The sequence below is a fragment of the Sitodiplosis mosellana genome, unplaced genomic scaffold (assembly GCF_009176505.1).
Source record: "Sitodiplosis mosellana isolate CC-2019 unplaced genomic scaffold, AAFC_SMos_1.0 Smas_scaffold_6102, whole genome shotgun sequence".
Taxonomy (NCBI): Eukaryota; Metazoa; Arthropoda; class Insecta; order Diptera; family Cecidomyiidae; genus Sitodiplosis; species Sitodiplosis mosellana.
The window spans coordinates 1,778,673-1,806,080 of NW_022601343.1; the positions used below are offsets into that span (position 1 = coordinate 1,778,673).

Genomic DNA, 27,408 nt, shown 5'->3' on the forward strand with positions numbered 1-27,408 from the left:
AAAAAGTAAAAACACTACATTAAACTAATAATACTTAAGTTTTGAGTACAACACTTAAGTCAAATTAACGAACATTTTCAAATCTGGTGTATTTCAAGCGAATTGGATGGAACGCATCCATTTTCGTACACACAAACAACAACGGCATCAACATTTCGAATTTCATTTCAACAGTGAAGACAGCGTCGAATGGTTCACAGAACATTGAGGAAATCGTTTTCTTTTCCTTGAAATATTGTCGTTCTCTTAAATTGGTTTGGTTTTTAAAACGTTGTCTTTGAATAGAAACGTAAGTGATATTATCGGTGATTTCATTTAATTTTCTATTGCAGCATACATTTTATTGTGAATTTTGACAGTAGCATTACATTTGCATAGTGTGAAAATAGTATACAATCGAAAGATGTCGAATAATTGTGATAGAAATGTTATTCATTTTTTTCCCTACTGATTATTTCAGTGTTTGTGATGTCGAGAAAGGCTCCACGAAAACGGAAAATAAATGCCGTTACCGATGAGGAGCTAATGCCTCCTCCCTCGATGCCAGTGTCAAAAAGGCAAAAATCATCAAAACAGGCGTCGATCCACAATGTAAGTGTAATAAGCGATATCAGCAACCTCAGCAACATCAGTAGCAATGGGAGTACACTGCAAACGCAGAACAAATGCGGTCCATTATCAATCATTTTTGAAAAGGCACAAGAAAATGAAACTCTTCACAATAAATATTTCAAAGAGTTGACCAATATCTACGAAAAAGTGAGTATCTTGATTTGTCGGTTTGATTCAGGCGGCACCGTAATTATTGTATGTGACTGATGTTGTGTGTTTTGTTAATGTTCGTTTTTTTTCAGATGGATCATGCCGTTTTCATGCGATATTTTCTGAAAGGCATTCGTATTTGGATGAAAATGGATGAATCCAATTCTTACGCTAACGTCGGATTAGGCTTTTTGGCCAAGTATTTGTCATCGCTGCGATGCGATGACCCAGATACTATTACGCATCCAATTCTCAAGTCAACTTTTGATTTTTTGCTGAAAAACATTAGTTTGGTGACCAATGTACGCTTCCGGATTTGTCAGTTTGTCAACTTGTTACTGGCGTCAATGAGCTCCGAAGCAAACATTGACGATGACATTTTTGACGAAATTCTGCGATACATGAGTGAACGAATGAAAGATAATTCACCAGCCGTTCGCGTACAAGCGGTTTGCGCTTTACAACGTCTTCAGATTCCAGAGAATCCCGATGACAGCGTTGTTCGATTGTATTCATATCACCTAAGCAACGATCCGTCGGTTTTGGTCCGACAGGCCGTCCTCAAGTCCATTGGCCGTAATGCATTGACAGTGCCAATAATACTGGAACGTTTATGGGATGTTGATGAGCGTGTACGGCGTCGCACTTATTTACAAATGAGCAGTCACCCGGTCAAAAGCTACAAAGTCGCTCAACGTCTAATGTTACTCGAGCAAGGGCTCAACGATCATTCAGAATCCGTTCGCAAAATTGTACACAGTGTCTTGTTACCTCAATGGCATCAATCGTACAATCGACAGTACCTGCAATTGATTTCGGCATTGAAATTGGACGCCAATCCAGAGGAAATACAGCGCTTTGTAAAAATCACCAAGAAGGCCTTGTTTATTTTGTTCAAGTGAGTAGCGCATTTAGCATTTTGTTTTCACCAATGATCATTTACAATTTTGGCTTTCGTTATTCCTAGGAACGATTCGATCGATAAATTACTAGATCAGTTGCCATTAAGTACGAGTGGAGAATTCGTTATGTGCATACCGTTTGAAAAGTTGACGGTTGAATTGGTAGTATTCTGGTTGGCTGTCGTCGAATTTGTTCAACAAACTGACACAAACGAAGACGATGAAGACCAATTGCAGCATGTAATCTGCGAACTGTCCACATTCTGCGAATATCTATCAAAATACATAAACTACATAAAAGAATCAGCCACAGAAGATTCTGATTCATGGAACGATCAAGAGAATCAGTACAAATTGCATATTCTCATTGAAATCTTGCTGAAATTTGATCTGGGAGACGAAATCGGAAGACAAAACTTGAATTCATTCGTATCAAAAGTGTTATCTACACAAATTCTTGGCGAAAATGTTGTCCAAAAGCTGGTGGACTGTGTGGAAAATCTCATACCCGACGCAAACACACGATTGCAATACTTTATCGATATAATTCGTAGTATAATTGAACCAAGCTCATCGATCGATGTGTCCGATCCATCTATAACAGCACTGCTCGATAGCATCAAAGATCCCGAAATCAAAGTGAAAATCGGACAACTGAAATTGCGTATCATGGAATTGCGTGAACAAGAAAATGAATTATCAAATGCCAAAGATTATGCAATGTTGGAGAAAACGACCGAAGATTTGGCCATATGCAATGAAGAATTTCTCAATATTTTGAATGCATACACATCAACTGATAATTCTGAATTGAACAACACCGTATTGACATCGCTGAACTCGAAAAAAGTATCCAAGGAATGGATTCTGCATTGCCTCGAGATCTGTTTCTTTACTGTTTGTTCGAAGCGCACTACTTCATTGACACCAAACATGTTCAAATTGTTTGAGGACTTCGTTCGACGACACCTGAAATCACAGCACATGGAAATTCGTGATCGAGCTCTTAAATGCGGTATTGCATTTAGCATGCTGTATCAATCACTGGCAAAAGTTGTTCACGAAGAATTATATCAGCAGTTTGTGCGTCACCACCAACCACGTCTATGGACAACAGCTGTGAACGGGATCTGTGAAATGTTCGACAAATACGGTATGTCATACGCATAAAAAAATATCTCAAGTCACTTATTATTAATCATATGGATATTTTTCAGGCATTGAGTACTTTGCTTATGACACGGACAGTGAAAAGCAGGATAGTCTCAAATCGAAAAAGACACGGCAGTTGTACAATGTGTCGTGTGATCCAGATGAACAGGAAGAAAGCCAAGACAATGGAAAGAATGGAACAAATGTGATGTATTTGTTCGCCCATCTCTTTGATACCTGTCAAGAAGCAACGATTAGCATGGCATTGGCCACCGGTTTTTGTCGATTGATTTTGGGCGGACATTACGAAACCAGTGAGCTCATATCGAAGATTATCCTGAAATTCTTCAATCCAACCACATGCACGGAAATCAATCAAATTCTCAGCGTATTCTTTGAAACGCTTATACAACGCGGTAAACAATCGTGTTTGGAAAGAGCACTACTTCCAACAGTGTTCACAATACTGGATGCACCTCATGAAAGCCCCTTGCGCGAGATTAAGGCCGAATCAGTTATCAAATTTGTCATCAATTCAACTATGCCGTCGTCACATAGTTCCAGCACAAACATTCACAACACGATTGCTCGGTCGTTTTTGAAAAATATGCACGAGCATTTATCGAATAAGGAACTGCTGAAAGTTCTATCGAAAGAATTGCAATCCTTAGATATCGACCCGAGTCCAGCACTCAAAGATGAACTGAAAGAATTGGCCGAAAGTTTGTTGGACAAATCGATAAACGATAGCAAAGTCGAGAGTTACATCAAAGTCTTCATTAATATGCTGAACGGTACATTCACAAAACCGAATCGATCAACTGCAAACAACTTGGAGGAAGCGGGCTCAGATGATGAGCATTCAGTGGACGAGAATATCGAACAGAATCCAATTGATGAATGTGTAATTGATTCAACAAGTCAACCAGCTGCCATAGGTAAGTGGCTTATCCCCGGAAAATGAATATGATTTATTTGTATTAACATAGAACACGACATTCTACTGATAGATGGTGCTAATAACAAGTCGCCGGTGCCATCCACGCAATCATCAGATATTGACCAGGCCAAAGACACTGCAGATGATGTGGAACAAGCTCAAAACAGCAGTATCTCGTCGGATGAAGAAAGTTTTGTGAGCAGTGCCAGTAAATCCATTTCCAAAACTAAAAGCAAAAGAAACACACCATCGAAATACAACAAGAATAAGCGAAATTCAACACAAAACGAGGAGATTCCAGACGAAAATGAAAACTGTGACAGCTTTGTAAGTAATTTATTCTATGTTCAAACATTCAGTTGATAAGCAATGATAACCGTATGCATCTTCTATTATGCATACAAACAGGTCGTTACATCAACTCAGGAGCAGTCTGATGATGAAGTTATTCCAAATACACCCACCGCATCTCCAGTAAGTTTTTTTGTACAACAAAATTGAGTGCAAATATCAAGAAATGTTGCTGATTGCGATTACACGCTTTTAAAAGCAATACATTTACACGGAGTCATTTTCATTTCCGAAAACATAACCTATATATTTTTCTTGAATGTTTATGTAATAAAAACCACTTATGCACCTACTCACATTACACACAGAGTTTAGTTTTTATAGAACACACAAATCACATCATCAATGATAAAACAATTTTCGTTTGTTTTTTTTTCTGCCGCGACACAGATCGTTCCCTCTAGAACTTTGCGAAAAGAAGCAAACCCAAAGAATAATGAAAAATCCAAATCTGTTCCACAGAAGGTATCATAAAACTGCATTCATAAAAAACTTATACATAAGAGTAGACTATAACCAATGCCCAAATAATTATCCCTTATGTATAGATATAGATATAGATAGTTTGGTTTCTGTTCTTAGAACGCAAAATAATAATACATATGGCTAAATTCTTTTCCATTCCAAAATCAATTTCACAGAGTTCTGCCAGAAAGAATGTAGCACCAAAATCTTCTCCTGCACAACCAACGCAAGATAGACGAAAACGTCATCGCCTATCACAGGCACATGTTCGATTGGAACGGCTCCATATGGAATCAAGTGAAAATGTGATAGTGCATCGAACACGGAATGCGCTGGTCGCTGAATTCAAAGAAAAGAACATCATGACACGTAATCGAAGATCCTTGGAACAAATCAAAAGTCCAACACAACGTGTGGAACACTTGAAGAAGTTAACACCGACTGCCACAAAGTCGCCAAAGAATAATTTATCACTGTCGCCAAGTGTAACACCACTTCCAAAACGACGAAGCGTCTCAGATCGATCATCTCCCATCCCCGTAAGTCTTAAATTGCTGAGCGATCGCAATGCCTCAACAAAAACAAACAGTCGACAAACAGCCAGTTCTCGAATCCCAACCAGAACCGCATCCAATTCGTCAGTATCATCATCGTCTGCGTCACCAACAACGAGAAAAACAGCAAAAAAGTTGGTTGAAAATAGTAGTCGAGGCAGAAACAGCAGCATCAGCAGCAATACTAACAGCAAAAGCAACAACAGCAGCAGCAACAACAAAAATACCAATACTTCGTCACAATCAACAACAAAATCGAGGCTCCCTCTACGGAAGAGCAATCGAAGCGCTTCCCAAGTGTCAATACGAAAGAAATAATGACGAATTCGATTTGATGAAGATTTTGATGAATGAGGAAATCATGTTTCATTTTTCATAATATAGCTAGAGTGTGAAACCGATCGTTTGGATCATATTTAAGAGTTTTGTTGGAAAAGAATCCGAAACCAATAAAATTAGCCTGACTATTTCTGTAAATTCAACCGGGGTATATGAATTTGATTGAAAAACAATGTTGATATATGTATCACGAAGCGTTTTTAGAGATATTTTCAATTCAAAAGCGTAATCTGTATCTCGAAGTAGAATCAATTAGGACAAAATAAAAACCATTTTCTTTTCAAAAAGAATCACCAGATGCGTTTGTTTTCTTCTTTTTTCCATGTAATTCTAAATGTGATTTTAATTTGTCTTTGGCTTGAGAGAATTATAACTCTGCTTCAAAATACTTCTATCTCTCTCTCTCATCAAAACAAAAATAGGATTGCTGCGCGTATTATAAACAAACACAAACATTCACCATGGCAACGGGTATACACAACTAAAGAAATACAAATAATAAATATAATTGGACAGTCGACGTATAAACACGCTCTAAAATGTGATAAAATTCAATTTAAATAATTGTAAATAAAAGAAAGACAGAGAGTGATAAAATTAAAGAGAATTTAGTGAAAGAAAAACAAAAACAATAAGAATGTGGCATCGTTTTGCATCATCAGATCGACTGTAAGAATTAAATTGGTGTTTTTGTAATGCCCAATGAAAAATGATAGAAAGGTTGAAATTAATGAGTGATTTACAAATAAATATCCGGAATGTTTTTCATTAGGTCGTCCAATCGATCGGATGCACGATCTCCATACGCAAAAAATTATCGAACGAATTTAACACACGACCAACGTGAACAGCTTTCACATCGCCAAAACATCTCAAGACTTCCACGTCAAGAGTTTGAGGATCGTTATATAGCACTGCTTGATGAATATTATGCATTGAAAAAGGAAAATGCAGCAAACAATCAAAAGATTAAGAAAATGGCCACGAAGCTGTTGCGGCTATCGGCCGAGAGTAAAAGTCGGGGTGCACCGTTTCCGCAACAATTGGCGCCAAACGAAAATTTGGAAATACAGTAATATTGGTTTTTGTTTGGTTTTAATGCTTCCACATATTTTATTTTATTTTATTTTATTTCATTTTTCTGTGTAAAATATTATAGAATTTATCGCCTGGAGGCATACAATTCGCTATTAAAGGATCGATTAAACGCTATAATTAAAAAATACAGTAATTGTATACATAGCACCACTACTAGTACAATGAGGCGTCCAGCGTCTTGTTCAAATTTATCTGTAAAGCGAAAAATGTTTGTACCATTGCCCAATACTATGTTTATTACATCTATCACAACCATAGATTTATTGATGCGGAACAAATTCAATTTTATGCAGAATTTTAAGTGAAGACGATTTGCATTTATTCGAAATCCCGGAGCCGCCCACAATTATTAGCAAAAATGATAATCGCTTTAGCATTGGTAGTGGAAGCGCCATTATGTCCGAGGCAAAAGTATCAGCAACAAAAACTGCCAATCCGAACAAAGCACCACCACCACCTCTACAACAACAATCTTATCATCAATACAGTCATTCATCGATAATCTTCGAAAATGATCATGATTCAAACCGTCCAGCACACATTCCAAGTGCCAATTCAAATGAAGAAAAAAGTTGCATAAACAATCTTAAAAATATAATACATAAACTCGAAATTGTAATTAAACATTTTAGGAGAGATGGGTTAGCCACATATTTATGATACATTTTTGTCTTATTGTTTCGATAAAGGAATTGAATGATGCGAAATCAACCATTGATTCACTGCAACGGTTAAATGTTACAATCGAAGAAAAACTTACCGATCAACTGATTGATAGGCGTACTGCAGAAAATGTGGAATTAGTTCAACTGCGGCGAACAATGGTAGAATGTGAAATGGAATTGCATGATCTTCGAGACCAATACTTGATATTGAAAGCAAAAGCAGAAAATGATTTAGATAAAGAGCATAAGAAAATCGGTGCGTTTTGTTTTTCAAGTCATTCGAAACACACGCGTAATGTGCAACATTCATTTTTTTTCCGGAACAGATGAGTTAACACAAATCGTGCAGAAGGAAATGGATCGAAACACAAGTCTCTGCAAAGACTTGCAAACATTACGTAATGTTGCAGGGGCCAATGAACACAATGGCGAAAATATTGAACTAGTGAGACTTTACTTGGAATATTTTTGTAATTAGTACATTTATAAATATCATTTGAGTGATCTAAATATCTAAATCTAGGTCAAAAATACATGTTTGGATAACGATGAAAACAATTCTGATGTAAAAGTTAACAATTCGAATGTATTGTCCAAAAACGATGACCTAACCGATCTTTTGAATGAAGCGAAATCTACAATACTTAATTTGCAAGATGAGATAAAGTCACTAAAATCAGATATTGAAACGTTGCGTCAACAAAATCAAGAATATGTTACACAAATTGAGTCTTTTCATAGTATTGGTACTAAACCGAACAGTCCTCCGTTAAACCACGTCCATACTTCATCAGAGATGCCACCACCAATTCCACTCGAGCCAGTCATCATTGTGAAAGAAAACAAGGGAAAAGACTATACAAAATGTGATCAAACCACCATTGCTGCTGGAGATGAATGCAATCAAACCAAGAAGAATACAGGAAACGAGACAAAATGCAGCGAACATTCGTTTGCCAGCGATGATACGTCACAATCAGACAATACATTCGTTATGTAAGTTCCCAATTCATTTTATCGTTATATAATAGTGCTTTGGATTCTTTTTTTTTCTCCCTTGACCGTGCGCCCAATCTATTTTCTTTGACCAATATGTTTGGTTCTCTAGCGCGGAACGAAAATCTCAGAAACAACCACGAAAGAAACCACAAAGACTGACTGTGAAACACGATTTGAAGTAAGTTTCTAGACCTATAAATGGATTTTTTTTGAAGAGTTGAAATAAAAATAATTTCCATCATTTCGATTTAGCCCTCGTTATTCAACAACAGACTCAGAAATAAGGTAAAAACATGAAGAAAAAAAACATAAAGTCTTACTTTAAATTAGTTCTTCCAACATTTCACATTGATTTATCGCACAGTTCTTTAGATTCCGAAGAGAATTTCCACTTATTCATAAATAAAAATAGAAAAATTCAAAACTCCATGATGCTACTCGATTCGTATCGGCCAGAATCGATGTCATTTTCGCAACGTATGAGTTTTCTGGAAAAGGCGGCATATTATCGACCGCTGGCGTATGTAGCAGCACCGCCAATGTCAAGCGACGTGGATAATCATCGGTTTTTAGCATGCAATTGTAATGGAATCGATTGTGACCAGCAAAATGAGTTATTTTATGAGGAAATTCGTAGAGCAGTAAAAAATGCCAGATCAATTTTGTTACAGGAAATTCAGAATAATCCTCAAGTCGGAAGTGGTCGCAATGATTCCGAATTCGACCAGTATCTTGATGAATCGAGTGAATGTCGTGAATTCCTACGGGTTCAATACAACCTAAATAATTTGTATAAACAAGAGCTAGAGTTGATATGTAAAACGTGTAAAAAACAAAGACAAGAACTGCTCAAACAGATTGACGATTTAAAATTAAAATTACAAAATTACGAAGATAAATGCAAAGCAAGTGGCCAACAGGTAAATAGTTCAAGATTGTTGAAAGTATTCCATAATCATTTAAATTTCAATTGAATGATTTTAGTTCGAGTTGGAAACGGACAGGATGTTATACATTAATCACGACGAAGGTTCATTTGAACTTCATATAAATACATTTCGCCCAACCAAAGAGGTTTCGATTAGCTTTTTCAAAGCATAAAATGATCCAATGCAGACTATGCGATTGTTCATAATTGTGTGATGATTCTTATTATTCTGTTCAATAGGGTCGACCATTGCTCTCTTGCCGACACGGTGAACTTGGCGCACTTTATGTGTCATGGAACTTTTATGGCTGTAAAATTGAGTCAAAAACATGTATACGACCACCAACTAATTACAATTTCGACTGTAGTCATATATATGTTGTATCGATTAACAAGCAGTTCTTGGCACGCTTGCATAGTGTATGTTAAACAATTCACTTGTGCATTTCGATTTCCAAATATCAACTAAGAATGAATTGTTGTATTTTCCAGGAAAAATTGTTGATAAATTTGCTCGCATCCAGTGCATCGATAACCACTTTAATAGGAGCTGTAGATATAAGCTTGGCCGAAGTGTTAATATTTCCACAAAATAAAATCCAATTGACCACCAAGGTGATGTCAATATCAAACGATTGTGATCACAAGAATCGTTTTTGTGCATGTGATGTGACACAATCGAAGCCAAAACATTTGGGAAATTTAACGCTTTGGTTCCGTTTGACATGTGAATTGGACATTCTCAAGTCTTTGTATAATAAAGGCAAGCAATGGGGATCGCCGATCGATAATCAAGGCGGCATTCAGGATATGAAAGAAAAAAATGAGAGCCAAAATACAGTCGCAGCACATGGAAAGCTGGTGCAGAACACAGTTGGATTACATGCGAGCTCAGAAGATAACCAGGAGTGTCCCATATCACAAACAAATCTCAACGATCAATCAATCATGCCTACTAAAACACTAATCACTATCACAATAATCGGTCTCAAGTTTAATAATGACTTTGAACTGCCAAGCGGGGACACAACCGACCAAATTTATGTCGAGTACAGTTTTCTTGGGACCCGTCGAATGAGAACTGATCCGAAGCCAATCTCCATGAATGAATTAACATTTAATTTCACGCAGAAATTTCTACACAGCAACCGAAACGTGCAACGTTTAACACATATCCTAAGAGATCCGGAACAGAGTATTAAGTTGAGAATAAACACTCGTTCCGAGCATGAGTCAGAAAATAGTAATAATAATATTGAAATCGGATTTGGTTTGTTGCACCTGGGAAAATGTATAAATGACTGGCACGAGAATGGTAATGACAATACAACGCCACATATTCTAAAAATATCGGTTCTATCGAAAAAACCACCTTACCAGAATATTGGTTGCTTGGACATTTCCGTGGAAGATATGTCATCATTGAAAAAATTGCAACCGAATTTAAAATGAATCGTGCCTTCAATTTATTTATTTAAAGACAGTTTCATATTCTTGTTGTCAAATACAGCGACCATGGCATTCAGTATGAAAGTGAAATGGCACAATTCGAATCGAATTCGAATGGTACATAGTTAAAGGGATTTGTTTTGATTACAGTGATTTGAATTTAACGGATTTCGAATGTTATTGAATGCATTCTCGCCTCTGTCACTGTCAATCCTTAAATACAAACATTATATAACAATAAATATGTATTTTGCAAAACATAAAATAAAAGAGTCATTTATCACGTCTAAATGGACGAGAATTGCTTTTGGCTGAATAAAACTGTTTAGAAATTGAAACAAAGTGGAAATGCCAAAGCAAAAATGTCAATATGTTTATGATTGAAACATACTTAGGTAGCGTAACGTTGGCTTGAATGAATTCGCCGCGTTCCGATTTTCGTTCCATGCATTTTCTGTTTAACTGAGTCAACCACAACGGCGAAGTCTATGTCATGACGGCGAAAATGCTACAAACGAAAGAAGATAGACATACAAGTTTCGGTATGTGCATTGAATGAATTTTACAAACAAATACATTCGGAAATCGGTTGTTAGTCAACGCCGCACTCTTCTGTCGCCATTGTGTGTTGTGTGTGATGTGTTGTTGTATGTGGTGTATATAACTATAATATATACACGTAAAAGCAATTCCAATCGACAGCAAAAAAGTTTTTTAGTGAAAAATTTATGTTGCAAAATTAAAACCAGAAAAAAGTTAACTTGAATCAATCATTGCAAATCGGTACATTTGTTGGTGAAATGTTGAACATTGATTAAAAGCGCTACGAATCATTCCAATAGTTCCCGGAATTCATTCAACTACACCAGAAAAGTGGAAAAAAATGAACTCCAAACGATAATAACATTAGAAAATTGCAAAGACCAAATTAAAATTTCGAAAAGATATATCCGTTTCAATGAGGAATATCATCGAAAGGAAAATTGAAAGAAGAAACATGGTGTGCCATTGAATTGTTAGTGCTTGGTTGCATTTATTTTCGTTTTTTTTTTGGTAATTCCATACACCTAGTTTATATATACACACATACATTCTTCGTTTATCTATTATATCCATTTGTTTTCGTCTTGTCAATGTTCAGTGGTAAGCATTTACTTTTTCTTTTTCAAAAAATGAAATAAGTTTCGCATAATTATTAAGTGACAACACAAAAAATGTGACACTTTAATGTTATTATTGGTGTCGAAATCAGATTGGATAACCTAAAAATTGATAATTTTTACCATGTTTGATATATATAACAACAAAAAAAATAAATGTCGTTATACAACTATATTGCCATCATAGCCGCTAGTGTTTTTTCAATAACCAACATCGCTCTGATCAAATCGAATGCGATTGACTGGAAAAATTTACTACTAACCGAATACCATACGAATTAAATAGATGTCAATGTTCAAGAAAAAAAAAATATTTCTATCGCTTTGTATACAAAATTAATATATCAATTCATCTTGAAGTTCAGCCTAAATCATGCACTGAATTTTTCCTTATTTATAGATAGAACATGATGAATTATTAACATGCATTTATTGCTGGAGCAAGTGTAGAATGAAAACAACGACTACAAATTATATATAGTGAGATAAAAACATTGAAGCACAATTGTGTCAGCATACACATTGCATATTTCCTTGAGAACAGATGATAATTTCATTTCCGATTGAGCTTAATATGTAAAAAGTGTACCAAGCGTAAAAATGGTTCGCAGAATGTTTGACTCCAAAACACATTTTACATTATATAACAATTAAAAGCAAAGCTGAAAGCAGAACTTCGAGATTCTGTTGGTGTTCCACGATCTCACAATGTCACAGATTCAAATCATGAATTAATTAAACAATTGATAACCGTGTACCGGTGTAGAGAATTTGTTTAATCGCCTTTAAATGTGTTATCATTCAATTGAGGAAAAATCAAGTTCTCAAATTGAAACTAATATTATTGCTTCATTTCCAGAAAAAAATTGAAATAATTCGCTAGTATTGAGATCATATAAAGCCGAAGCATGTCAAACTATGATCACATAAAATTGTTTTCGCTGTAATATACAAACAAAATGCCAACACAAAAAACTGTAAACTCACAGGAAATGAGCTCAAAACGAAATGAATGTTTGAAATGATTTCTTTCTCTCACACAAATTGGTAACGATATTTTAAACAACAACAACAACCAAAAAACACACAATGCCAAACGAATAAAAGCGCAAACACATTAGATTCGATGAGCAACTAAAGAAATTCCCAGAAAGAAACACAACGAAGAAGTTCAAACAAGAAATCAACACACAACATAGATCGCTCACATAATTTTATGCACGTTGTACGGCATTGAAATGTATGGTAAACTATGTGTGTTATTTGACGCTAAATGGAACATTTTACTGGGACTTTTGAAACTACTGGCTGAATGGCCGCGATAAAAGTGAAAAATATATATTATGGATTAGAGATTCATCTGTGTTGGCAGATTTTTTTTCTCGAAAAATGGCAATCAATTCAACTCTGGTGAAAAATAATTTGTTGCAGTCTCGATTGCCATTTTGATAGAAAATTGCTTTTTGCATGAATCATATCAATCAATGTCGAAAATGTATGCCACGCGTAAGAAATATACATACAGTTTATCAATGGGTTTGTTGTGTTTCTTTCTTCCAGAGAAAAATAAGTTGTTTTCTTAATCACTAATCATATTTCCACAGTATATGAAAATGGGATTTTTCGAGTTTCAGTTTTTACTCAAAACCTTTAGACTTTTTTCAATGGAATTTTATAACCGAATGACTTCATCAGTTAATCGTTTTGAATTCCAAAAGCTGGCCATACTGAAACTATGCGTATATACTATGATTTTTTCTGTTATCTACTTGATGTAAAACTAGTTAGTAGATTAAAATGTCATTCGTGATTCAGTTTCAACAGAATGTCATAGTAATACAAAACTGTTCGTCAAGCTGCTTGATTGCTTTTATTTTAATATAATGAATATTGATGTCAATGTTAACATTTTTGGTTTGCAATATCAGCTCTCAATTACCACCATCTCTAGAATTGATTTTTATTTTAACAAAATGTCTGCAGAAAATATAAGTGCACAAATTGTGAAGAACAGAACTTAAATCCACTTATTGTTTGAAGTGATTCTCTTTTCTTCGAAACTAACTTTGATGGGAATTCTGATTGGTTTGTTTTTTTCTCCAAAGGCGAATTTGATTACTGTTCCAACTGTTTTGGTCCAATGACCGATGGCTGAACAACACCTTCAATATCGTTAACGCTAGCGTCTGCATCATAATTGGCATTATAGTAGTCATCGACGGAAACGTAGTGTGCACCGCCGTAAAAATCCAAGACAGCGATGTGCTCAATATTCAATTTGCAAAAATAAAATGTATGCGAATTTCGCCAGTGTATTGATGCTGGGTGTCGATTGGTGTACCATTTGTCTGCTTGTTTGTATTCGACTGTGTCCAATGTCAAACGCTCTACTTTGCCAGTGAAAATGACTCGTGAACATGTTGGTTCCATAGTATCGGTGTGATTGGATGTGCAGGCTAAATCTTGATCTTCAGTAAACATAGCTGTTAATTTGTTATTAATTGCCAAATCTTGTCCGGTAAAATCCAAATCGGTGAGCAAAAAATAGATGTGTCCCGTCGATGGTGCATTACAGGCGCTATCAGCAATTGATATGACATTCACCATTGGAAAACCATGAATAGTCGATAGACTCGATATAGTCCCCATCGATGTCCAATTTGATTTGTGAACCAAATAGCGTGCCATTTTTGCGTACTCATGATATGGTGGACGAACTGTCGAATCAATTGCACTAATTGGTTTATATTCGCCGAATGACAGTATGCCGCACAGCAGCAATCCAAAGGTGACGTGACTTGAAAACATTTCACTTTTTTCCACCACCAGATATTTTTTCTAGATATCGATGATATATAATTTGATGAGTTTCGAATTCTATTTGATTTGCCGGAAGTTATCAATTAATGAAAAAAGCAGTGCAATAACTTTTTATAGGATCGACTTTTTTTGAATTGTTTGCAATTACAATGGACAAGTTGAGCTCACAATACTTGGTTCACATTTAAAAATGAACTGTTTTCATAGACTGACTGACGTTTTATTGCCAATTCACTTACACAAACAAATGAATAAAATGGAAAATGCCAAAGGTTAAGTGGGTTACGATAAGAGTAGTCAATACATTGGTTTTGTTATTTCAATCATGTTTTCTATGCTAGCAATCGTGTGCGTTTGCAAACCAAAAATATTGATGATTTTAATGCAAAACGCAATAACACACTGACTGATTGTCTAAACATACGGATTGCTGTTTTTGTTCAGTGCTATAAATAATAACAGCAGTATCTAGCTATCGTTTTTTTAGTAAAAACTATATTTTGACATATATATGGGCTGTTTGTTAATCATTGCACAACTCCTATCAGTCAATTTGAATCAATCTATGATAATGTTTTTTCAAAAATACAAACGAATTAGATATTTTGGTAAATTTCTTGTTTAATTTAAAAAAATTGTCAATGATGAATTTTGCATATTTAATACAGTTTTTCCTTCAATTTTCTTCTCTTATTCGTAGTTAATCGATTTGTTCCAATAGGAAGTTCAACATCAAGATGGGAAAGCTACTGTCAAAAATTTTTGGCAACAAAGAAATGCGGATTTTGATGCTTGGACTAGATGCGGCTGGTAAAACAAGTATCCTTTTCAAAATGTATACCATATTATTTGGTATCAATATCCTTCGTCAAATTATTCATAATATGAAACAAAAAGCAGTAGAAACTTTCAGTCAGTATCTACAGCTGTGTGAACGAAAACCATTTTTTTCCTTAACCACATAATTTTACAGCTATTTTGTACAAGCTAAAATTGGGTCAATCGGTAACCACGATACCTACGGTTGGATTTAACGTAGAAACTGTTACATATAAAAATGTAAAATTCAATGTATGGGACGTTGGTGGACAAGACAAAATTCGGCCTTTATGGAGACACTACTACACAGGAACACAGGGTCTAATATTTGTCGTTGATTGTGCTGACCGGGATCGTATCGATGAAGCTCGAACCGAGCTGCATAGGATAATAAATGATAGAGAAATGCGCGATGCAATTATTCTGATATTTGCAAATAAACAAGATCTAGCAGACGGTAAATAATTCAATTAAAATCGTGCAAATCATACATATTTTAAACGAATGCATTCATGATCTTATTCCCATTCAATAGCAATGAAACCACTTGAGGTTCAGGAGAAACTAGGATTGACTAGGATCCGAGATCGAAATTGGTATGTGCAACCATCGTGTGCAACATCCGGTGATGGACTGTGCGAAGGCCTAACATGGCTAACATCAAATCATAAATTATGAGATTAGCCATACACCGCCCAAGTTCAGCCGCAACAAACAAAAACAGCATACGCAATATACAACACAACACAACACACAACAAAATTTCAACAATTTATTTCTAATTTCAATTTGTATTTTGTAAAAGTTTAGAGCGTATACAGATAATGATAATACGAGAATGATAAATGACAATGAATATGATGCAATGAGAACGCAGTTCATTTGAGATGAACAAAAAAAAAACAATCCCCTTACATATAACACGACAATTAAATTAATACATGAAAATAGGAATGAAACATATTTCAAGGGAGAGATGTAAAAATGATAATTGCTAATCCACTCGGTGGATCTATCATCATATCCCTTCCCCTTTTCATCCCTCTCACTCTCTCTCTCTCTCTTTATCACTTTCATACACATTGAGAAAAAGCCAATTTCAATTGCGCATCGACGAGAGTTTAATATTTCAAACATTTTCAGAAGCAATACAAAACCAAATCCACTTTCAATTTTCTTTAATCAATGGATAATTGAGTTTATCTACTTGGTTAGTGCATTCAAATTATTTTCGCATTCAAGATTTTCTTTTCCCTCAGTATTCCAATGTTTTTGTTACAATTCTAACACGCTTCAATGTTCATAGTTTTGCATGTAGTACACGTTCCCGTTATTAACACAACAAAAAGAAGAAACTAAATTAATATCGAAATCATTATTATTGAACAAAAACTATTAAGTATCAAATTATCATCCAGAAGTGCTGCTTTTATTTAAGAACAGATACGATGTTCCATTTTGGGAACTGTTGAAATAAATGAAAAGCATGCCGACGTAAAAAAAAGGGAATGGATATTTTTCTCATAAGAAATTGAATTAGTTGTACATGATTAGGAAAATCGTATGAATCGTATGAACTAAATGCAAATGTATATTTAAAAAATAAAACTTGACTTTCATTCCAAGAAACATTGATCACGACAACTTTATCATGTGGAATCAAAGGTAGTGCTGAATAATCATTTATTTCTAGATTCAATCTATTTATCGATTTTTACTAAATACGTCGGTAATGCAGTAAGTTCATTTGGGGATTACGTTTTTTCATCCCCAGTGATTCTTCATTTCGTTAAATTTATCCGATATTTATGTATGAAGAAAATTTCCACTGAGAAATTTTTTTATTCTGTGATATATTTTTATTTTCCTGAGAGCGATGTGCAATGTGCATACAAATCAAGATATATCACTGTCTGACATGTTCGGATTGACAGCTTCAATTTACAGTAAATAAACACATTTCACATAACCTCAGAAAAGTTCCGATATTTATGGATGAGAGATAAACATTTACAATGATATCTTTGAATTCTTTTCGAATTTGGCCGGCCTCCAAAAAGCTATTCAGTCAAAATGCATGTAAGTACACTTGCAAAATCCAAAAAATGTTGATAACAAATTGAACAAGTACTAATCAAATTCTATTCTAGTGTTGAATTGTCCTGTGAGAATGTTGTTTTCGGAGAAATTTCTCGGCATAACGGACTACGAATCACAACGTTTTAAAATGCCGAATTTCAAAATTGACCAAAAGAAACTGGTATTTGAAATTAAAACAAACAACACCCAGGAATTGGTGCGAACGACAAAGCAATGGATTCATTTAATGAACAAACGACAGTGCGAAACTGATTTTATGCTATTACAACAAAGTTTACGGCAAATACATAAAGATGCGAACGCATCGGCCATGTACAATTTTGGACCAACTGTTATGCGAATGCTTCACTATCTAAATTTACCGGACCATGCACTTAAAGTAAATCGTGAAATGCAAATTTCAATTGTGTCGAATCAATTTTGTTATCAATGCTTGTGTGTATTTACATTTTTAGCTCAACCATGACCTGCAAATCGGCCATTTGTTTGATCAATTGAGCTGCACACTAATCTTATGTGACATGCTTTTCAATAACGCGATGTACAAGGAAATACTGCAGGTTCTTCAGAAAAAAAGAAGTTTTTTGGAAAAAAAGGGCATGATTCAGTCGAGATTCCAGAACTATGTAACATTTGCTGCTTGCTACAAACTGAACACAAAAGACTCTTTAGATTATGGTCTAGAGATATACAAGAACTTAGTAAAAGAACATCAGCTGTCCCAAAGTATGAATTTCTTGGCAATGTTGGCTATCAACCAGGATCAACCGGCCACTGCGTTAGATGTTTTAGTGGTACCTGATAGACATTTCTCATCAATAAACGTACGTCTCATAGCATTGTCCGATTGTGGTCAATATGCTGAATCTTCAGAAATAGTGAAAAATATCTTAAATGACACTCAATTGAGGAGCCATAGAATATCTGAGCATGTGATTCAAAGAATTAGAGACAGTTTGGATAGACACCCTTCAACTGAAGATGCTGTTCATTATAACAATTTATTGAACGAGCTTCAGCAGCAAATGCGGACATCAAAAGTGGTAAATTATAAAATGAAACAATTGTCACACTTTTAAACTGATTGACCATGTAGATTTATTTATCTTTCAGACAATAGACGAAATGCTGTGCTGGCCGCTAAATGCCAATTGGCAAAGTAAAGACAAAATGAAAACACCAAAAGCATCACAATCAGAATAGTTTTGAATAATCTGAATAAACATGAACTACAGAAAATTAGCCACAAATTCCAACTGAATTTTATTCGAATGAATCTACTACATAAATTAATCGTTGTGTTCTTTCAAATTTTCGACTCTAGACCCAGATGTTACATTAGATTTTTTTGCTTGACCGTGTGTTGCTTGTTCGGCTTCATCGATTTCTTCGTTTAATTTCTTGGCTAGCAAATAGATTTCAGCTAATGCAACGATCAAAGAACATATTATACCTAATAATAGGCGAAAACCAAAATCTAAATTGCCCACAAGCAGTTCGATGCCAATAAAACCAAATGCAAATCCAGCTGCTATGGAGAAAAGGAAATTTATCACCGCAATCAATTGCCGGTTAATTTGTTTGACTAGAGGAAATACAGAAGAAAATATCGATGAGTGAAAAATATATTTACAATAACGTAGTGTGGTGTGTCACCAAACATTCAAAGCTTTTACCTTGGTAAGAAATTGTCTCCTCCGGTTCATGTGATCTTGAGCAGTCCACATTTTTCGTCATTAAACGATATATTAGATCATCTTGTTCACGTTTCAAACGTTGACATCGCGCTTCTAGTTCTGGGTTTCGTTCGGTGTATTCATTTGATGGCAATACTAATTGTGATCCTTCAATTAGCTCGTGTAAGTAACTGATCGAATTGTCGGTCTTACGCTTACCCAACAGATACTGATGAAGCCACTTTAGATCCGATAGATTGAGTGTAAGTTTTGATAGCTCTTTTTCTCGTTGTTTTGCACGTATTTGACGAGCCTTATTCTTACTGATTCGTTCACCACCAGTCGATACTATTTCTTCAATTTCCGAATTGCTATTATTTTCGTCATCATGACAAGTATACACGGACAGCGATTCGAGGCACTTCTGTAAATCGGTTGTATTTTGGAATGTATCGTCCGACAGGGCAATCAAAAGTTTCCTCTCTTCTTCGGTCAGAGCTTCGGTTGGAATTGGCTGCTTATAAATATTTCTTTTTTGAATATCCTGGGTAAATGCTTCATAAACCTTTAGCAAATTTTCCGGCAAATCAATGGACACATCATTCAACGATGATTTTATGAAATCTATCAATTTCTCAGATGGCTTTATACCAATCGATTGATCTTTGATAGACACTTTCACCATCTTTATCGGATTGTCTGTATTTTATTTATGAATATGTAGTTTTCGCTCTAAATCGGAATAAAATTCGCGCAGTTCTTCTTCCTTCTCTTCAAACGTATTCTCTACATAAGATTGCTTGTGTTTCATATCATCAACGAAACGATTCCAAGTCTCCGTGCGCGCAAGCCGATTATCTTCACGACGTTTTTCCTGCGAAAATGAGATAAGAGAAAAACAGATTTCGTATTTTTATTTGGATTTTTTTACTGCCAAATCAATCCATCGAAAGAAGGATTCTTACTGCTTCTTTATTAACTCCCCGGGTCAGAACGCTTTCGCACAAAGTCAACGTTTCATCCAGTTTAATTTTCAATAGCGGCAAATTAGTTTCACTCAAAATGCAACACTTTTCCACGGTTGAATCTTTTGCCTCGATTGTGTTTTGTACCGATGAAAATAAGTTTTCTATTTCTTTATCGTTTCGTTTTTGCTATAAACCAAATACGAATATACAGTATGTTAAAATGTCACATGACATAAATTTGGATACAATTTTTACCTCAAATTCTCTCAAAAAATAGTTGATTTCACCACTTAGAAATTGCCTATGGTGGAAAATCCGTGAATAAATCTCATTGACATCTAAAACAAAATAAGTACAATGGAATCAATTAACACTGAAATTTGAGCAGAATTTTTTATTTAGTTTATACACCACCTTTTATTAATTCAGATGTCATGTTTCACAAACAAACGCAAAGTGTCAACATAATCTCTCTACCAATAATGCCACACAACTGCACTCCAGTATTCGTGTATCTATCGATCTACAGATAATATTTTGTTTTAGCTATACACAATTTTTCACAAGCAAATGAAGCAGGATTTTGATAGTAAAAACACAGTGAATATTTTTTGTGAAATACTCCCATATATATAAAACTCAATTACTTTCGAGCGAACATCACCCAAAAAGTACCAACGTCAAACTGCAACCAACTTCATGGGAATGAGATTGAGTGCGCAAAATACACGACGTAAAGCCGCATAATGGCGTTAGCCATTTACAATCGTTCGAAAGTCTCTGTTGTATGAGCCCACTCGCACTCACTCTCACTCTCTCTCTTGTACGATAAAAGAAAACACAAAGATACAGAATCAAAACTAATATTTTGTTGATTATTTTAATGGTGATTCTCTCATCGGAAAAACAAGTAATAAAACGAATTCGTGATAAAAATTGGTCGCCTAAATTCAATATTTGTAAGTAAATCTTATGTGAAATGAGGTTTCTGTTTGTTTCAAATCAATGAAAGCCAGTTTCAGATGGCCGACGACACACAACTTTGCACACAATTGCAAATAATTGAATATGAAAAAATATATATATATATATATATATAGTGAACGGTGTCAACTGAATAGGCTGTAAACATATTTCATTATATATAATAGTGAAATCCTGGTGCTGTTGTTGTGTTTTCAACTATCTAACACAATTTTATAACCCAATCAACATAGCGATATCTTTTTATGGACGTTCCGTGTAAACGCAATTGTGCATTTTACTTAAGCAAACTTTATCAAATGTTCAAATGATTAAACATTTTTAATCAAATATTTCTTCACAATTATTGAATTGTAATTAGGTGCAAACGATAAAAATAATTTTACGTAACTTCTCCATAAGAAAACAAAAAAAAAGTTATAAAAAGTAGTATCTGAGTTTTCTCACACAAGTTCAATGATGCCAATATTCTTTCTTCTACTTTTCGTTTATTAAGTGCGTAGCTTGAACGTTTCAATGGATGATATTTGCCGAATTAAACTGGACTTCTGCAAATTCCACCTTTAAATGCGGAATTAAATCTCCTTATTCCATATACACTATATTTTGCATTTTGCAAACATCGAAGACATCGTGTATAATGTCGGTGCATTATAAGTTCAAAAGTGCTTTGGATTTCGATACAATCAGTTTCGATGGGTTACATATTTCTGTGGCTGATTTGAAAAAGGAAATAATAAATAAAAAGAAATTGGGTAAAACACAGGATTTTGATCTGCAAATTACAAATGCCCAAACTAAAGAAGGTATATTGTTGTTGTTGTTTTTCACTCAATTGTTCCAATTAAAAATATATTGGTTAGCCATCAAATGATTCACCATTTACCTTAATGTTTCACATCAACACAACAGAATACGGTGAAGACTCCTGTCTGATTCCAAAAAACACATCATTAATAATAGCACGCGTCCCACTGCCGACGCGATCAGTGAAAAAATCATGGGATCCAACGGCTGAAAAAGCGGCCGCATCGGCATCAGCACGTGAGCGAAAAAATGCCGATTCTCAAGCTGGTAACATCGATTTAACACTCATGAATGGCACGGAAGAGGAAAAAATCACCGCTATGATGAAACAAAGCACAATGGACTACGATCCACGCAAGTAAGTACAATAAGAACGCTAAGCTTGTGCATCCATACGATATATGTCAAACCGTAAACTCATGTACTATTTACATTTCTTTCATGCCTCCACCGTATGTAATTTTAGGTTCAGGTAAAACAAATAAACACAACCAAATTGTTCAGTTGATTTTTTGTTAATAATCTTTTGAGTTGTGCTAGTTCAATTTGTTTTAGTCACGTTTAGTTTAGTTGTTTTTTTTTTGTTATTCATTAGTCTTGTTTCGGTACATTCGAGCCCATCTTCTGATGTATTGTTGGTGCCATTGCCTAGATGGGAATGATGATACTTCCAACTATTCGCTTTGACATATGAAAATAAAACAAAAATATTTACGATCCATTCATACTTCCCTTGTATTTTCGATTGTATTCATCATTTTATTTGCATATTGATTTGTTGTAATACATGTAGCTATCAAAAAGTTCGCGGATCAGCACAAATTGGTGAGGTTCCCAGCACTTACAGATGCTACAAATGCCAGAAAATGGGACATTGGATCAAAAATTGTCCACTCAATGCTCATCACGATTCAAGCCATGCGGAGGTCAAGCGCAGCACTGGAATCCCCCGATCCTTTATAGATGGTATTTATCAGTTTATTGCAAAAAATTTTGTTTTAATAAAGAGGAAAATCGATATTATTTTCATTCAATTTTAATTGTAGCCGGAAACTCTCCAGCAACAGAGCCAGTTAATTTACCGCCCATCGAAAAGAAACAGGAAATTCCCGATGACTTGATTTGTAGCATTTGTAAGGATTTATTCACAGATGCTGTTATGATTCCATGCTGTGGTAGTTCATTCTGTGATGAATGTAAGTAAAGTAAAATCATACGGTATCTGCCTTGTTCATGCGTAAAATAAAGTTCTGTGTGAAAATGTTGGCTTGACAAACATGTTTGATTGATATTATATGCGTTGGCTACGCAAGGACAGAGACTTTTCTCTTTGGCAATTTTTCGCACAGAAAAAGCGGAAAGTCGTTTTACACCATAACAATTTTTTTCGTACATCTACTTTAAACAAGGCTGGACCGATCGGCGAATATTTCAAACGATTTTGTTCGAACTAATAAACTAAATTCTGTTTTTGTCAGGTGTCCGTACCGCTCTACTAGAATCGGAGGACAATGAATGTCCAGATTGTAATGAAAAAGGATCATCGCCAGGTTCATTGATTCCAAATCGTTTTCTACGGAACTCGGTCAACTCTTTCAAAAATGAAACCGGCTATAATAAACCCCGACAACCAAAAAGTAAGTATCCTTGGCTATTTCATATCTGTTGTAAACCAGAATAAAACTACGGCATCTTATTATCCTTGTGTGTTTAGAAACTGTTCCAGTTGTTGAGGAGCCCACTCCACCTCAAAGTGAAGAAAAAGCTGCAAAGACACCACCTCACACGATAACAGCAAGTAGAGAGGAACCAATTGCTGCAACCCCAGATGAAGAAAAATCGAATCCACCCGATGCAGATGAACCAAAAGAATCGGAGAATGAGGAAGCGCCCCGTGAGAGTGGAGCATCCCGTGCTGAAAGCCCCCATGATGAATCCGATTTCGAAGATAATATCATTGTAACTGTGCCGAAACCGCAAACTCATACGCATAACTACCACGATTACCGCGATCGCCAAAGTATGAACGGAAGATACAACCGTTCATCAAATGTAAATGAGGTAGAAGCACCATCAAATCAGCCCCAGCCTCACCAGGTTAGTTTGACTAGATTGATTGATTTTTTATATCTCAAAATAAAACTGCTCCTTAATACATCCATCGGTGTGATATGAAATTAATTTGATGCCATTTATTATTTTTAGTATGAAGACAAAGAATCATATGGTAGTAGTGGTGCTGGCCATGAGATGATGAACAAACATAATTCAGAAATGAATATGAATATGAGATATGGAATGCAGCCACACCAGCAACAGCATCCACAAATGATGCCGCATAGGTAGATTCATTTCCATCAATCGAAATTGTACTTTTAATAATGGTTTTTCATTTTCTAATAGACAAGCTCCACCAAATCAAATGCCACCGAATCATTTCCACCAAAATTCATCGGCTGGCGGTCCAAACCCATGGTGGAATCATCCAAATCGATATGGACACTCAATGCCTGGAATGCACCAGAAGGACATGAAACCAAATGAAGCTGGTGAGTTTAGAGTGAATAATTTGATAGTATTGTATAAGGTCTAAGTATTTGTAACTGTTTTAGACATGCATTCACATCAACAAATGGGCCAAATGCATCATCGCTACGGACCAATGCCACATCAACAGGCTCCGCAAATGCATCGTGGATATCCGCCAATGCAACACCAAGCGCCACCACAAATGCATCATCGCCCAATGATGCATCAAGGTATGTGTATTTAACCCATTGGCATGCAACAAAATGCATTTATTTTTCTTATGTAATTCCACAGAGTCAAATATTGTGGCAACCGCTTTTCAAGGAGTTGCAAGTAAAATTGGAACCGGCATAATTGAAGATCCTCTTGCCGCTTTCGAACAAATCATGAAAGAAAAAGAAAGGCGGAAAAAAGAAAGAAGAGCGGTTATCGATTCACCACCAAGGCGTAGATCCCGTTCAAATGAACGAAGACGATCACCAATGGATAGGGCAAGGCATAATTCTTCAGATAGCCGAGACCGTGGTCGATCAACAGGTAGTTTCCAATCCAAACGATTTTTCATTTATGACAGTTCAAAATTTTCAACATTGCATCAATTGTAATTACAAATGATTGCATATAACAAATTTACTGGCGCTAATAAAATCGCATCAACGTTAGAGTGAGATGGCTACTTTCTCGGTTAAAATCATTCAAGATTTCAGTTAAAAGTTACAATATTTCACTTTACAAATGTTGATAAACTGTCAAATTTTCAGGAAAGGGTGAGCGTTCATCATCAAGGAATAGAGATCGCCGGAGCGACAAACGCGGTCGATCTCCGGACAGGAGACGCAGCCCTGTCGAAAGACGACGACGTAGATCTGGTTCATACCACTCACGTCAGTCTCGTTCTTATTCAAGGTACAATAAATTTGGTTATTTTTATAAAATTAAACAATATAAAACTGTAAACATTTAATTGTAGATCCAGGTCAAATACGCCACCCCGGAGGCATTCACGATCACCACCAAGGAAACACTCAAGAAGTCCACAAGATCGTAGGTCACGTAGTCGATCTGCGTCTTACTCGATGAGCCGGTAAATATAGCATTTATTTTTCAGAAAAATTCTCGAAAAGATATGACCAAAAGGTCCACAAGACCAAAGACGAGGGGTTTTTTAGCTAGACAATCGTAATGGCATTTGAAATTTGTTTTGTTTTTAGAAATCGAGACCGTTATCGGGATGGTAATCGAAGAGACCATCGGGATAGAGACGATTATCGAGATAGGTCACCAAACTTCTATCATGGGTAAGAGTTGATACGACATTCTGTCAATGAGCTGTTCGTTAATTTAACATTGTAAATTTATATTTGGATTAGCCGTGGTCGTGGATCGTATAGAGGCAGAGGACGAGGTAATTACTATCGCCAGGATCGTAATGCACCCCAACAACATCAATCTGGGATGGGACAACAACACCCGAATGTACCATATTATGACCAGTCTATGAATTTAATGAACACAGGCATGTCTAGTGGTCAAGGAGGATATAATGACGGAGTATACCATGATCCATCAAACAGGTACGACAGGATTAATATATTTTCTAGAAAGTTCAATAGTACGAATCGTTTGCATCAAATGGTTCTGTTAGAAATATTGACCAAATGCATTTTGCTCAATGCTATTTATTACATTATTCTCGGTACTTTTATTCAAAATGTTATATTTCATATGACTATTTAAAAAACGACTAATTGTCTATAGAATAAGGATATTTGTAAGAAATGTGACATTGACATAATATGAAATGTTAGGAATTTGGTAATTGTTATTTTATCAACTTCACCGTGCGGTAAATGTGCATGAGAATGACAACCAATTCAAATCATCAAACATTAAGAGAAATCTTTAGCTTAAAATATATTCTAATATATGTTGAAATCTTTCAAAAATGACAACATTCTACATTGTATGCCATTTAGTGTTTTTGCAATACGCACTGTGGAGTTCATTATCAATTGGGGCTAATCAAAATATTTATGTAAATGTTTTTATTGAGACATTTCGCAAATAATTCAACAGTTTTAATAATTTTCATTAGAAGTTTTCAATATGCTGTACTGTACATTTTACTACACATTTAGTACCCCAATCACGAACACCTCTCCGTAATAACGAATATGCATCCTGGCAATTGTGCTGCACTTTGAAAGTGATTTTTCTGTGAGTGGGACGATTTTGATTTAATTTGAAATGTAGTTGAATTTACACCATTTCATCCAATTTCCCCAGAATATTGTTACTATTAAATGTATCGATGGTTTTTTTATGTTATTAAATAAATATTTTGGTTAGCCCTGATCATTACGTATTAAATATTTACCGATTAAAAGCCAAAAAAATGTATCCAAAGAGAAAGACATACCTATATGTCATTCATTAAGAAAAATCCCCAATAGCGGAAGGTGAGATGCGGAATAGCACCCAATTTATGCTTATAATGATTTTATGCACGACCTATTGTCTTCTTTTCTAAAACTCTATATATAGTGAACAAATAGGAAGCCACATTTCCATAATTACAATATCACTGGTGTAAAAAACCAATTTCAAATATGTACTGTTCGCCATATTTAACATATTATTTTGTAATATTTCACTTCGAATCTTTGTGATACACTGTACATTAGGGTGTTTTTCATAACCTGAAAAAGAAAAATGGTAGATTTTAAATTAAAGAGGAAAAAATTCTGTATCAATTAGTGGTGTTCACACAACGGAGCAATCGATATTCACACCTCCCGAAGCAAAAAGACTGCTTTTCCATTCAAATGTCTAAATAACTCTCGCTCCGAAGCGTTGAACAAATTCTACTTACCATGATATGATGCATTGAACAAGTCATATCCAAAGAATGCGGCGACATTGTCAAACCGGAAAATGAACA

At 35.3% G+C, this 27,408-nt stretch overlaps 8 protein-coding genes across 16 annotated transcripts in view; 5 read left to right on the top strand and 3 right to left on the bottom strand.

Annotated features, from left to right (window-relative positions):
• The first annotated feature begins 130 nt into the window (after nt 1-130).
• LOC129573572 (condensin complex subunit 3) lies at nt 131-5,752 on the top strand. Of its 4 annotated transcripts, none has more exons than XM_055454244.1 (9): nt 131-289; nt 461-759; nt 855-1,660; nt 1,730-2,817; nt 2,882-3,754; nt 3,827-4,083; nt 4,165-4,230; nt 4,498-4,572; nt 4,749-5,752. In XM_055454244.1, the coding sequence occupies exons 2-9, from the start codon at nt 469-471 to the stop codon at nt 5,442-5,444; spliced, it is 4,152 nt and encodes a 1,383-aa protein (XP_055310219.1). In that variant the 5' UTR covers nt 131-289; nt 461-468; the 3' UTR covers nt 5,445-5,752. The 4 variants fall into 4 exon arrangements, with proteins under 4 accessions (XP_055310219.1, XP_055310221.1, XP_055310218.1 ...); XM_055454243.1 differs by having other exon boundaries at nt 142-289; nt 3,806-4,083; XM_055454246.1 differs by lacking the exon at nt 4,498-4,572.
• Nucleotides 5,753-6,424: 672 nt separating this feature from the next.
• On the top strand, nt 6,425-10,851 carry LOC129573573 (uncharacterized). Its single transcript, XM_055454248.1, has 12 exons — nt 6,425-6,537; nt 6,625-6,771; nt 6,857-7,178; nt 7,253-7,484; nt 7,555-7,673; nt 7,752-8,224; nt 8,337-8,405; nt 8,480-8,512; nt 8,592-9,147; nt 9,212-9,301; nt 9,396-9,575; nt 9,648-10,851. The coding sequence occupies exons 1-12, from the start codon at nt 6,443-6,445 to the stop codon at nt 10,605-10,607; spliced, it is 3,276 nt and encodes a 1,091-aa protein (XP_055310223.1). The 5' UTR covers nt 6,425-6,442; the 3' UTR covers nt 10,608-10,851.
• Nucleotides 10,852-11,099: 248 nt separating this feature from the next.
• Nucleotides 11,100-17,011, top strand: LOC129573585 (ADP-ribosylation factor 6). Of its 4 annotated transcripts, XM_055454266.1 has the most exons (5): nt 11,103-11,747; nt 13,870-14,552; nt 15,285-15,403; nt 15,558-15,860; nt 15,939-17,011. In XM_055454266.1, exons 3-5 carry the CDS (start codon nt 15,322-15,324, stop codon nt 16,079-16,081), a joined length of 528 nt encoding a protein of 175 aa, XP_055310241.1. In that variant the 5' UTR covers nt 11,103-11,747; nt 13,870-14,552; nt 15,285-15,321; the 3' UTR covers nt 16,082-17,011. The 4 variants fall into 4 exon arrangements, with proteins under 4 accessions (XP_055310240.1, XP_055310241.1, XP_055310239.1 ...); XM_055454265.1 differs by lacking the exon at nt 13,870-14,552 and having other exon boundaries at nt 11,100-11,747; XM_055454264.1 differs by lacking the exon at nt 13,870-14,552 and having other exon boundaries at nt 11,130-11,619.
• LOC129573584 (protein CREG1-like) lies at nt 13,612-14,572 on the bottom strand. The gene has a single exon (XM_055454262.1). It carries the CDS (start codon nt 14,570-14,572, stop codon nt 13,880-13,882), a length of 693 nt encoding a protein of 230 aa, XP_055310237.1. The 3' UTR covers nt 13,612-13,879.
• Nucleotides 17,012-17,630: 619 nt separating the features above from the next.
• LOC129573760 (uncharacterized) lies at nt 17,631-18,706 on the top strand. Its single transcript, XM_055454712.1, has 3 exons — nt 17,631-17,882; nt 17,959-18,546; nt 18,617-18,706. Exons 1-3 carry the CDS (start codon nt 17,631-17,633, stop codon nt 18,704-18,706), a joined length of 930 nt encoding a protein of 309 aa, XP_055310687.1.
• Nucleotides 18,707-18,742: 36 nt separating this feature from the next.
• LOC129573582 (transmembrane protein 199) lies at nt 18,743-19,864 on the bottom strand. 2 transcript variants are annotated; one of them, XM_055454258.1, is made up of 3 exons: nt 19,399-19,864; nt 19,180-19,335; nt 18,743-19,088 (listed from the first exon to the last, which is right to left on the bottom strand). In XM_055454258.1, the coding sequence occupies exons 1-3, from the start codon at nt 19,862-19,864 to the stop codon at nt 18,793-18,795; spliced, it is 918 nt and encodes a 305-aa protein (XP_055310233.1). In that variant the 3' UTR covers nt 18,743-18,792. The 2 variants fall into 2 exon arrangements, with proteins under 2 accessions (XP_055310233.1, XP_055310232.1); XM_055454257.1 differs by having other exon boundaries at nt 19,180-19,864.
• Nucleotides 18,743-20,936, bottom strand: LOC129573586 (biogenesis of lysosome-related organelles complex 1 subunit 5). The gene is made up of 5 exons (XM_055454267.1): nt 20,795-20,936; nt 20,562-20,670; nt 20,403-20,485; nt 20,145-20,333; nt 18,743-20,053 (listed from the first exon to the last, which is right to left on the bottom strand). The coding sequence occupies exons 2-5, from the start codon at nt 20,581-20,583 to the stop codon at nt 19,886-19,888; spliced, it is 462 nt and encodes a 153-aa protein (XP_055310242.1). The 5' UTR covers nt 20,584-20,670; nt 20,795-20,936; the 3' UTR covers nt 18,743-19,885.
• Nucleotides 20,849-27,408, top strand: part of LOC129573575 (E3 ubiquitin-protein ligase RBBP6-like) — a 20,695-nt gene continuing 14,135 nt past the window's right edge. The window contains exons 1-15 of one of the 2 annotated variants that reach the window (XM_055454250.1): nt 20,849-21,106; nt 21,628-21,937; nt 22,044-22,296; nt 22,732-22,904; nt 22,985-23,134; nt 23,417-23,575; nt 23,653-24,035; nt 24,144-24,280; nt 24,342-24,487; nt 24,551-24,697; nt 24,762-25,004; nt 25,229-25,373; nt 25,438-25,551; nt 25,679-25,765; nt 25,838-26,041. In XM_055454250.1, coding sequence (XP_055310225.1) covers nt 21,652-21,937; nt 22,044-22,296; nt 22,732-22,904; nt 22,985-23,134; nt 23,417-23,575; nt 23,653-24,035; nt 24,144-24,280; nt 24,342-24,487; nt 24,551-24,697; nt 24,762-25,004; nt 25,229-25,373; nt 25,438-25,551; nt 25,679-25,765; nt 25,838-26,041 — 2,627 coding nt within the window. In that variant the 5' untranslated portion in view covers nt 20,849-21,106; nt 21,628-21,651. Of the gene's footprint in view, nt 21,107-21,347; nt 21,493-21,627; nt 21,938-22,043; nt 22,297-22,731; nt 22,905-22,984; nt 23,135-23,416; nt 23,576-23,652; nt 24,036-24,143; nt 24,281-24,341; nt 24,488-24,550; nt 24,698-24,761; nt 25,005-25,228; nt 25,374-25,437; nt 25,552-25,678; nt 25,766-25,837; nt 26,042-27,408 lie in introns of those variants that run through there. The other variant, XM_055454249.1, reaches the window with a different exon arrangement.